The 12,148-nt window shown below is 39.0% G+C and overlaps 3 protein-coding genes across 3 annotated transcripts; all 3 read right to left on the minus strand.

Moving 5' to 3' along the window:
- Window positions 1–268: 268 nt before the first annotated feature.
- On the minus strand, window positions 269–942 carry LOC125381062 (acanthoscurrin-1-like). Its single transcript, XM_048397244.1, has 2 exons — window positions 606–942; window positions 269–351 (listed from the first exon to the last, which is right to left on the minus strand). The coding sequence occupies exons 1-2, from the start codon at window positions 940–942 to the stop codon at window positions 335–337; spliced, it is 354 nt and encodes a 117-aa protein (XP_048253201.1). The 3' UTR covers window positions 269–334.
- Window positions 943–4,724: 3,782 nt separating this feature from the next.
- On the minus strand, window positions 4,725–5,703 carry LOC125381084 (ctenidin-1-like). The gene is made up of 2 exons (XM_048397281.1): window positions 5,062–5,703; window positions 4,725–4,807 (listed from the first exon to the last, which is right to left on the minus strand). Exons 1-2 carry the CDS (start codon window positions 5,396–5,398, stop codon window positions 4,791–4,793), a joined length of 354 nt encoding a protein of 117 aa, XP_048253238.1. The 5' UTR covers window positions 5,399–5,703; the 3' UTR covers window positions 4,725–4,790.
- A 3,473-nt stretch (window positions 5,704–9,176) lies between these two features.
- LOC125381083 (acanthoscurrin-1-like) lies at window positions 9,177–10,026 on the minus strand. Its single transcript, XM_048397280.1, has 2 exons — window positions 9,514–10,026; window positions 9,177–9,259 (listed from the first exon to the last, which is right to left on the minus strand). Exons 1-2 carry the CDS (start codon window positions 9,857–9,859, stop codon window positions 9,243–9,245), a joined length of 363 nt encoding a protein of 120 aa, XP_048253237.1. The 5' UTR covers window positions 9,860–10,026; the 3' UTR covers window positions 9,177–9,242.
- Between the last annotated feature and the right edge of the window lie 2,122 nt (window positions 10,027–12,148).

Below are 12,148 nucleotides of genomic sequence, written 5' to 3' on the forward strand. Positions count from 1 at the left end.
TGGGAGATATATCAAGCATAAAATCCCTCCTCTTATCATCATGTCCGGTTTCCTCAGGAACTTAATAGCACATTTCAGTAGTTGATATCTTAGCTAGCAGTAAAACGCAATATCATTGAAGTGTGCTTGGATATTGGTCGACAACACGTACTATGTCCAGAGTTTACAATATGGAGAAACATAGATCACTCTTCCATTGTGAACATTCAATTCAGATTAAGATTTTCAAACAAATTTCAAGGCGTAAATAAATATGACAAGATTTTATTGAACCAATTCCATTGGTTTGAGAAAATACATAAATAGCCAGCATCACACTGCAGGTGATAATAACTCAATAATAGCCGATACCTGAAACAAAAAAATAGTAGAATAAAGTTGGGATGTATGGATAAGTCACAACGAAGTCTTGAAACTAGCTGCATGATAAACTATACCAAATATTAGAGAAAGCAGAGAATAGTTTTAAAGATGTTTTGTAAATGTCATCAGCTTTGTCGCTGAAAATAGTAATACCACATAGGTAAATTATGCAATTTTGCAAACGAGACTGGAGGTATATTTACGGATACGATAAACAAATGATATCATATTTTGTGAAATACCTTTTCCCAATCCAATTCCGTATCCTCCCATTCCGTAGAGACCACCATAGCCCCCGAGTCCTCCGTACAGACCTCCCATGCCGTATCCGTATTTGCCTCCGTATAGACCTCCCATGCCTCCGTATATACCTCCCATGCCTCCGTATAGACCTCCCATGCCTCCGTATAGACCTCCATAGCCTCCAAGACCTCCAAGGCCTCCGTACAATCCACCCATTCCGTAGCCAATTCCGCCCAGTCCTCCTTTCAACCCGCCAATTCCACCATACAGACCGGTAGGCTCGGCAAAGGCGGTAACAGCCAGGCAGGCAACAAGAGCGGTGACTATCTTCATCATTTTGAGTATCTATTGAGTAACGGGAAAATTATTGTCAAGAAAGGTAAAATAGCATGTTATCGTTACTCATCTGGTAAATTCAGTTCACACCACTCATTGTGAATTATGTTATCAGTTTTGCTTTCACCCGCATTCATATATTTCTCAATTTACAAGAACGTCTTATGTTACATATTCGGACTTTTATGAATTGGCTCAACATAAAGATTGAAAACAGCCTGATGCGCAGCAGATGAATCAAAAATTAAAAGTATACATATATATCACAAGCAAAATTTAAATTAGTACTTGCAGTTTGGTCTTTACTCGTATCTGTGTCTCAACGGCAGGTGAAGATAAGAGATGATGGAACAGTTTCCCCCGTCCTTTATATATACCATTTGTGAATTATACGTGATTGATTTACCTTGGGCTGACCACTTCCAGGTAAGTAACGCACCTCAGCTTAATGGTGTTAAGTAAGCATTCTTTTCGCATCAAAGGGCCCGAGGTTATCACCCTACGGGTACACATGCGAGCTGGTATCCATGAACATCGATTAAGGAAGTACAAGACAACGTATATAAAGGTGGCAAACAGACACACTCTCTCTGGCATCGTCGAGCTGCATTTCAAACAGTCCTCGATACTCAATGTTTAACCTATATTATTTAGGGGCGGTCGGGTAGCCTAGTGGTTAAAGCGTTCGCTCGTTACGCCGAAGACACGGGTTCGATTTCCGACATGGGTACAATGTGTGTAGCCCATTGCTGGTGTCCCCCGCCGTGATATTGCTGGAATATTGCTAAAAGTGGCGTAAAACCATACTCACTCACTCACTTTAACCTATATTAAGTAAATATTCGATAATGGTCTGAAAAGTGTGTATCCAGTAAATATATGATGTGGGAGCAACATACATCAGACATTATAATGCATCTGTGTGATACGACATAACATGAGACCAGAAAACTGATGCAACACACCAGTACAGCCTCGCCACAGTACAGCAGTAGCACTGTACCACACGAGGTCAACTATGCTAACCGTCTCCGTGTAATACAGCAGCCTGCTCACAAGAAAATAGCTTCTGCTGAATATACTGCAGAAGTCCCCAGATACTACGTTATTCTCCCCGAATTTTATTTATCTTACTGCACAATAACTATAAACTACAACAGCTTTATTTCCTAACTGAAAGGGACATATATTGGTTTCTTCTCACAAAGGGACTGTCACTATGAATACTCACAACACCTTTATATGTGTGTAGTATCTGTTAAAAGCCGAAAGTACACCAGTGTCTTCTGAAAACATGATTGACATATGAACAACAGCTTGTTTTCTCGTCTTTGTTGACTTGTCTTTGTATGTGTTTGTGACGGTAGAACCGATGGGGCAGGATACGCTTACTTTTTGGCAACCGCCAGGTATCATCACTATCTGGTTGGTTAGTTGGTTGGTTGGTTGTTTAACGCTGCACTCAGCAATATATTACTGCTATATGACGGCGGTCTGTAAATAATCGAGTCTGGACCAGACAATCCAGTGATTAAAATCATTAGCATCGATCCACCCAATTGGGATCGATGACATGCATCAACCAAGTCAGCGAGCCTGACCACCCGATCCCGTTAGTCGCCTTTTACGACAAGCATAGTCACCTTTTACGGCAAGCATGGGTTGCTGAAGACCTATATATTCTACCCCGGAATCCACTATCTGATAGTCATTCATACGCACATGCTTGTGATCATTATAGTCGGAATCGTACAATGGCCTCTGCTTCGAGCAGAGCTTTCGAATGATTCTGAAAAGGGTTTTGTGGCGTTTATTTGCAACTGCGTTTCTTGAGAGAACTCTCTTATCTTCAACATATCATCTTGATAATTGTACACTTCATTATCAAGGAATTTGTGATTATACGAGCATCACTAAATTTGATATCTCAACTTTTATAGATAACGCCTGAATATTGATATAATAATCATTCAATGATGACCCTTTAACTACATAAATCGTCAACGACAGAGAATATTCAGGCTCGATTATCTGTTGAAACAGATTTCATTGGGTGTAAAAGGCAAGATTGTGCTAAAATGTATACTGAATATCAGTGATGTCACCAGGTGTTAGTGAATAGTTCATATTTGTTGGATGTTTCATGAGCTCCTCCGTCCGTTCCATCGTGTGCCAAATTGGGAGAATGTTGTCTTTTGACAATGTCTCAGCCATTCATACTTTTGCATATATACTTAATCACTGTTGCAAATAACTCACGTTAACGTGTTTTAATCTTCGGCTGAGTCTTATGTCGTAAACATTAGAAGAAAGTATATAAATCGTCTCTACCCTTTATGTATGCCCTTGACATGATGAAGCAGTAGTGATAGTGATGATTGTGTTCTTTTAAGTCGTGTTTAGACCAAAACTCTTACCAAGAATAAAACACGCGCAAATCAGTTTGACAATGTGTAACTATATAAGGGTTGCCCAGAAAAACCGTACATCTAAAAGTAAAGACGTGTGTTTTCAGAAGAAAATGCTCTTAAAGTATAACACAAAGGTGTTTTCAAAGATAGACATGATCAAACGACTTGTTTTTACAGTCTGGTTGTTGTTATAAAGACTTATGACACGCTTTAAAGTTGGACCATTTATTCCGCTGAATTTCACTCTCTACAGTTACCAAATGCAATCTCCTTTGTATTGATAAATGATTGTCACTTCTGCTTTGTAATCAAACAATAGGGATATATTAGCTATTTGTTTGTTCATTGTAATCTTCAATCCTACCAATCCAGTTCGGAATCTTCAAATTCGCGCTCTGATTTAATCAATATGTATTTTACAAATAGCGCCTACAGGGAAGGTGGTTAGTAAACACACAACTAAATATCTATATAGATATTTCTCCTATTAATTACATAAGCAGTATGCAAAATGTTAAATTGCATCATCAAATCAAGAAGTACATGTTTGATGGAAATTACAAATAATTCGTAGTTTGATAAGCTATACCCGGACAAGCGTATTTAATAGATACTTTTGAATTCAATCGTTTTGTTTGTGTAATTGATAAACTGTAAAGATATGTTATTGTCATGGAAATTCCAACTGTATGCATTCCCTTCTAACCAAAGCAGTAAGAATCTTGCAACATTTGTTTTGATGCTCTACATCACTATGGCTTTCGGGTTTGTTTTATTGCAGCAGCTCAGATATTATTTATACAAAGCGCCATAACAACATGTAGATTGTATTCTGAATACAACTTTCGCTCATTTTCAAGGACAGCGCACACATTTGCATTTCAATACAGTGCACACTGTCTACCCCTTGATACCGTCAATGACTGCTTTGACAAAAATTGACACGCCTGCTTATTTGTTTCGCTGCATGTTTTTAAAATGCAAATTGAAATACAGACAGCCAATTCCAGATATTATGGTACTTCAAATGGCCATCAAACCCTTTCCTGGCAGCCCAAATGATACATTCCCGTGAAACATGAACTCGGGTAAGTGACATTTGGTGGGAGATATATCAAGCATAAAATCCCTCCTCTTATCATCATGTCCGGTTTCCTCAGGAACTTAATAGCACATTTCAGTAGTTGATATCTTAGCTAGCAGTAAAACGCAATATCATTGAAGTGTGCTTGGATATTGGTCGACAACACGTACTATGTCCAGAGTTTACAATATGGAGAAACATAGATCACTCTTCCATTGTGAACATTCAATTCAGATTAAGATTTTCAAACAAATTTCAAGGCGTAAATAAATATGACAAGATTTTATTGAACCAATTCCATTGGTTTGAGAAAATACATAAATAGCCAGCATCACACTGCAGGTGATAATAACTCAATAATAGCCGATACCTGAAACAAAAAAATAGTAGAATAAAGTTGGGATGTATGGATAAGTCACAACGAAGTCTTGAAACTAGCTGCGTGATAAACTATACCAAATATTAGAGAAAGCAGAGAATAGTTTTAAAGATGTTTTGTAAATGTCATCAGCTTTGTCGCTGAAAATAGTAATACCACATAGGTAAATTATGCAATTTTACAAACGAGACTGGAGGTATATTCAAGGATACGATAAACAAATGATATCATATTTTGTGAAATACCTTTTCCCAATCCAATTCCGTATCCTCCCATTCCGTAGAGACCACCATAGCCCCCGAGTCCTCCGTACAGACCTCCCATGCCGTATCCGTATTTGCCTCCGTATAGACCTCCCATGCCTCCGTATATACCTCCCATGCCTCCGTATAGACCTCCCATGCCTCCGTATAGACCTCCATAGCCTCCAAGACCTCCAAGGCCTCCGTACAATCCACCCATTCCGTAGCCAATTCCGCCCAGTCCTCCTTTCAACCCGCCAATTCCACCATACAGACCGGTAGGCTCGGCAAAGGCGGTAACAGCCAGGCAGGCAACAAGAGCGGCGACTATCTTCATCATTTTGAGTATCTATTGAGTAACGGGAAAATTATTGTCAAGAAAGGTAAAATAGCATGTTATCGTTACTCATCTGGTAAATTCAGTTCACACCACTCATTGTGAATTATGTTATCAGTTTTGCTTTCACCCGCATTCATATATTTCTCAATTTACAAGAACGTCTTATGTTACATATTCGGACTTTTATGAATTGGCTCAACATAAAGATTGAAAACAGCCTGATGCGCAGCAGATGAATCAAAAATTAAAAGTATACATATATATCACAAGCAAAATTTAAATTAGTACTTGCAGTTTGGTCTTTACTCGTATCTGTGTCTCAACGGCAGGTGAAGATAAGAGATGATGGAACAGTTTCCCCCGTCCTTTATATATACCATTTGTGAATAATACGTGATTGATTTACCTTGGGCTGACCACTTCCAGGTAAGTAACGCACCTCAGCTTAATGGTGTAAAGTAAGCATTCTTTTCGCATCAAAGGGCCCGAGGTTATCACCCTACGGGTACACATGCGAGCTGGTATCCATGAACATCGATTAAGGAAGTACAAGACAACGTATATAAAGGTGGCAAACAGACACACTCTCTCTGGCATCGTCGAACTGCATTTCAAACAGTCCTCGATACTCAATGTTTAACCTATATTATTTAGGGGCGGTCGGGTAGCCTAGTGGTTAAAGCGTTCGCTCGTTACGCCGAAGACACGGGTTCGATTTCCGACATGGGTACAATGTGTGTAGCCCATTGCTGGTGTCCCCCGCCGTGATATTGCTGGAATATTGCTAAAAGTGGCGTAAAACCATACTCACTCACTCACTTTAACCTATATTAAGTAAATATTCGATAATGGTCTGAAAAGTGTGTATCCAGTAAATATATGATGTGGGAGCAACATACATCAGACATTATAATGCATCTGTGTGATACGACATAACATGAGACCAGAAAACTGATGCAACATACAAGTACAGCCTCGCCACAGTACAGCAGTAGCACTGTACCACACGAGGTCAACTATGCTAACCGTCTCCGTGTAATACAGCAGCCTGCTCACAAGAAAATAGCTTCTGCTGAATATACTGCAGAAGTCCCCAGATACTACATTATTCTCCCCGAATTTTATTTATCTTACTGCACAATAACTATAAACTACAACAGCTTTATTTCCTAACTGAAAGGGACATATATTGGTTTCTTCTCACAAAGGGACTGTCACTATGAATACTCACAACACCTTTATATGTGTGTAGTATCTGTTAAAAGCCGAAAGTACACCAGTGTCTTCTGAAAACATGATTGACATATGAACAACAGCTTGTTTTCTCGTCTTTGTTGACTTGTCTTTGTATGTGTTTGTGACGGTAGAACCGATGGGGCAGGATACGCTTACTTTTTGGCAACCGCCAGGTATCATCACTATCTGATTGGTTAGTTGGTTGGTTGGTTGTTTAACGCTGCACTCAGCAATATATTACTGCTATATGACGGCGGTCTGTAAATAATCGAGTCTGGACCAGACAATCCAGTGATTAAAATCATTAGCATCGATCCACCCAATTGGGATCGATGACATGCATCAACCAAGTCAGCGAGCCTGACCACCCGATCCCGTTAGTCGCCTTTTACGACAAGCATAGTCACCTTTTACGGCAAGCATGGGTTGCTGAAGACCTATTCTACCCCGGAATCCACTATCTGATAGTCATTCATACGCACATGCTTGTGATCATTATAGTCGGAATCGTACAATGGCCTCTGCTTCGAGCAGAGCTTTCGAATGATTCTGAAAAGGGTTTTGTGGCGTTTATTTGCAACTGCGTTTCTTGAGAGAACTCTCTTACCTTCAACATATCATCTTGGTAATTGTACACTTCATTATCAAGGAATTTGTGATAATACGAGCATCACTAAATTTGATATCTCAATTTTTATAGATAACGCCTGAATATTGATATAATAATCATTCAATGATGACCCTTTAACTACATAAATCGTCAACGACAGAGAATATTCAGGCTCGATTATCTGTTGAAACAGATTTCATTGGGTGTAAAAGGCAAGATTGTGCTAAAATGTATACTGAATATCAGTGATGTCACCAGGTGTTAGTGAATAGTTCATATTTGTTGGATGTTTCATGAGCTCCTCCGTCCGTTCCATCGTGTGCCAAATTGGGAGAATGTTGTCTTTTGACAATGTCTCAGCCATTCATACTTTTGCATATATACTTAATCACTGTTGCAAATAACTCACGTTAACGTGTTTTAATCTTCGGCTGAGTCTTATGTCGTAAACATTAGAAGAAAGTATATAAATCGTCTCTACCCTTTATGTATGCCCTTGACATGATGAAGCAGTAGTGATAGTGATGATTGTGTTCTTTTAAGTCGTGTTTAGACCAAAACTCTTACCAAGAATAAAACACGCGCAAATCAGTTTGACAATGTGTAACTATATAAGGGTTGCCCAGAAAAACCGTACATCTAAAAGTAAAGACGTGTGTTTTCAGAAGAAAATGCTCTTAAAGTATAACACAAAGGTGTTTTCAAAGATAGACATGATCAAACGACTTGTTTTTACAGTCTGGTTGTTGTTATAAAGACTTATGACACGCTTTAAAGTTGGACCATTTATTCCGCTGAATTTCACTCTCTACAGTTACCAAATGCAATCTCCTTTGTATTGATAAATGATTGTCACTTCTGCTTTGTAATCAAACAATAGGGATATATTAGCTATTTGTTTGTTCATTGTAATCTTCAATCCTACCAATCCAGTTCGGAATCTTCAAATTCGCGCTCTGATTTAATCAATATGTATTTTACAAATAGCGCCTACAGGGAAGGTGGTTAGTAAACACACAACTAAATATCTATATAGATATTTCTCCTATTAATTACATAAGCAGTATGCAAAATGTTAAATTGCATCATCAAATCAAGAAGTACATGTTTGATGGAAATTACAAATAATTCGTAGTTTGATAAGCTATACCCGGACAAGCGTATTTAATAGATATTTTTGAATTCAATCGTTTTGTTTGTGTAATTGATAAACTGTAAAGATATGTTATTGTCATGGAAATTCCAACTGTATGCATTCCCTTCTAACCAAAGCAGTAAGAATCTTGCAACATTTGTTTTGATGCTCTACATCACTATGGCTTTCGGGTTTGTTTTATTGCAGCAGCTCAGATATTATTTATACAAAGCGCCATAACAACATGTAGATTGTATTCTGAATACAACTTTCGCTCATTTTCAAGGACAGCGCACACATTTGCATTTCAATACAGTGCACACTGTCTACCCCTTGATACCGTCAATGACTGCTTTGACAAAAATTGACACGCCTGCTTATTTGTTTCGCTGCATGTTTTTAAAATGCAAATTGAAATACAGACAGCCAATTCCAGATATTATGGTACTTCAAATGGCCATCAAACCCTTTCCTGGCAGCCCAAATGATACATTCCCGTGAAACATGAACTCGGGTAAGTGACATTTGGTGGGAGATATATCAAGCATAAAATCCCTCCTCTTATCATCATGTCCGGTTTCCTCAGGAACTTAATAGCACATTTCAGTAGTTGATATCTTAGCTAGCAGTAAAACGCAATATCATTGAAGTGTGCTTGGATATTGGTCGACAACACGTACTATGTCCAGAGTTTACAATATGGAGAAACATAGATCACTCTTCCATTGTGAACATTCAATTCAGATTAAGATTTTCAAACAAATTTCAAGGCGTAAATAAATATGACAAGATTTTATTGAACCAATTCCATTGGTTTGAGAAAATACATAAATAGCCAGCATCACACTGCAGGTGATAATAACTCAATAATAGCCGATACCTGAAACAAAAAAATAGTAGAATAAAGTTGGGATGTATGGATAAGTCACAACGAAGTCTTGAAACTAGCTGCATGATAAACTATACCAAATATTAGAGAAAGCAGAGAATAGTTTTAAAGATGTTTTGTAAATGTCATCAGCTTTGTCGCTGAAAATAGTAATACCACATAGGTAAATTATGCAATTTTACAAACGAGACTGGAGGTATATTTAAGGATACGATAAACAAATGATATCATATTTTGTGAAATACCTTTTCCCAATCCAATTCCGTATCCTCCCATTCCGTAGAGACCACCATAGCCCCCGAGTCCTCCGTACAGACCTCCCATGCCGTATCCGTATTTGCCTCCGTATAGACCTCCCATGCCTCCGTATATACCTCCCATGCCTCCGTATAGACCTCCCATGCCTCCGTATAGACCTCCATAGCCTCCAAGACCTCCAAGACCTCCAAGGCCTCCGTACAATCCACCCATTCCGTAGCCAATTCCGCCCAGTCCTCCTTTCAACCCGCCAATTCCACCATACAGACCGGTAGGCTCGGCAAAGGCGGTAACAGCCAGGCAGGCAACAAGAGCGGCGACTATCTTCATCATTTTGAGTATCTATTGAGTAACGGGAAAATTATTGTCAAGAAAGGTAAAATAGCATGTTATCGTTACTCATCTGGTAAATTCAGTTCACACCACTCATTGTGAATTATGTTATCAGTTTTGCTTTCACCCGCATTCATATATTTCTCAATTTACAAGAACGTCTTATGTTACATATTCGGACTTTTATGAATTGGCTCAATATAAAGATTGAAAACAGCCTGATGCGCAGCAGATGAATCAAAAATTAAAAGTATACATATATATCACAAGCAAAATTTAAATTAGTACTTGCAGTTTGGTCTTTACTCGTATCTGTGTCTCAACGGCAGGTGAAGATAAGAGATGATGGAACAGTTTCCCCCGTCCTTTATATATACCATTTGTGAATTATACGTGATTGATTTACCTTGGGCTGGCCACTTCCAGGTAAGTAACGCACCTCAGCTTAATGGTGTAAAGTAAGCATTCTTTTCGCATCAAAGGGCCCGAGGTTATCACCCTACGGGTACACATGCGAGCTGGTATCCATGAACATCGATTAAGGAAGTACAAGACAACGTATATAAAGGTGGCAGACAGACACACTCTCTCTGGCATCGTCGAACTGCATTTCAAACAGTCCTCGATACTCAATGTTTAACCTATATTATTTAGGGGCGGTCGGGTAGCCTAGTGGTTAAAGCGTTCGCTCGTTACGCCGAAGACACGGGTTCGATTTCCGACATGGGTACAATGTGTGTAGCCCATTGCTGGTGTCCCCCGCCGTGATATTGCTGGAATATTGCTAAAAGTGGCGTAAAACCATACTCACTCACTCACTTTAACCTATATTAAGTAAATATTCGATAATGGTCTGAAAAGTGTGTATCCAGTAAATATATGATGTGGGAGCAACATACATCAGACATTATAATGCATCTGTGTGATACGACATAACATGAGACCAGAAAACTGATGCAACATACAAGTACAGCCTCGCCACAGTACAGCAGTAGCACTGTACCACACGAGGTCAACTATGCTAACCGTCTCCGTGTAATACAGCAGCCTGCTCACAAGAAAATAGCTTCTGCTGAATATACTGCAGAAGTCCCCAGATACTACATTATTCTCCCCGAATTTTATTTATCTTACTGCACAATAACTATAAACTACAACAGCTTTATTTCCTAACTGAAAGGGACATATATTGGTTTCTTCTCACAAAGGGACTGTCACTATGAATACTCACAACACCTTTATATGTGTGTAGTATCTGTTAAAAGCCGAAAGTACACCAGTGTCTTCTGAAAACATGATTGACATATGAACAACAGCTTGTTTTCTCGTCTTTGTTGACTTGTCTTTGTATGTGTTTGTGACGGTAGAACCGATGGGGCAGGATACGCTTACTTTTTGGCAACCGCCAGGTATCATCACTATCTGATTGGTTAGTTGGTTGGTTGGTTGTTTAACGCTGCACTCAGCAATATATTACTGCTATATGACGGCGGTCTGTAAATAATCGAGTCTGGACCAGACAATCCAGTGATTAAAATCATTAGCATCGATCCACCCAATTGGGATCGATGACATGCATCAACCAAGTCAGCGAGCCTGACCACCCGATCCCGTTAGTCGCCTTTTACGACAAGCATAGTCACCTTTTACGGCAAGCATGGGTTGCTGAAGACCTATTCTACCCCGGAATCCACTATCTGATAGTCATTCATACGCACATGCTGTGATCATTATAGTCGGAATCGTACAATGGCCTCTGCTTCGAGCAGAGCTTTCGAATGATTCTGAAAAGGGTTTTGTGGCGTTTATTTGCAACTGCGTTTCTTGAGAGAACTCTCTTACCTTCAACATATCATCTTGGTAATTGTACACTTCATTATCAAGGAATTTGTGATAATACGAGCATCACTAAATTTGATATCTCAATTTTTATAGATAACGCCTGAATATTGATATAATAATCATTCAATGATGACCCTTTAACTACATAAATCGTCAACGACAGAGAATATTCAGGCTCGATTATCTGTTGAAACAGATTTCATTGGGTGTAAAAGGCAAGATTGTGCTAAAATGTATACTGAATATCAGTGATGTCACCAGTTGTTAGTGAATAGTTCATATTTGTTGGATGTTTCATGAGCTCCTCCGTCCGTTCCATCGTGTGCCAAATTGGGAGAATGTTGTCTTTTGACAATGTCTCAGCCATTCATACTTTTGCATATATACTTAATCACTGTTGCAAATAACTCACGTTAACGTGTTTTAATCTTCGGCTGAGTCTTATGT

Source organism: Haliotis rufescens, unplaced genomic scaffold, assembly GCF_023055435.1.
Source record: "Haliotis rufescens isolate VD_foot unplaced genomic scaffold, xgHalRufe1.0.p SCAF_17, whole genome shotgun sequence".
In the NCBI taxonomy this organism is placed as follows: Eukaryota; Metazoa; Mollusca; class Gastropoda; order Lepetellida; family Haliotidae; genus Haliotis; species Haliotis rufescens.

Excerpts from the sequence above, each read along its gene's own strand:
- LOC125381062 (XM_048397244.1), bottom strand. The coding sequence starts at position 942 with ATGATGAAGATAGTCACCGCTCTTGTTGCCTGCCTGGCTGTTACCGCC.
- LOC125381084 (XM_048397281.1), bottom strand. The coding sequence starts at position 5,398 with ATGATGAAGATAGTCGCCGCTCTTGTTGCCTGCCTGGCTGTTACCGCC.
- LOC125381083 (XM_048397280.1), bottom strand. The coding sequence starts at position 9,859 with ATGATGAAGATAGTCGCCGCTCTTGTTGCCTGCCTGGCTGTTACCGCC.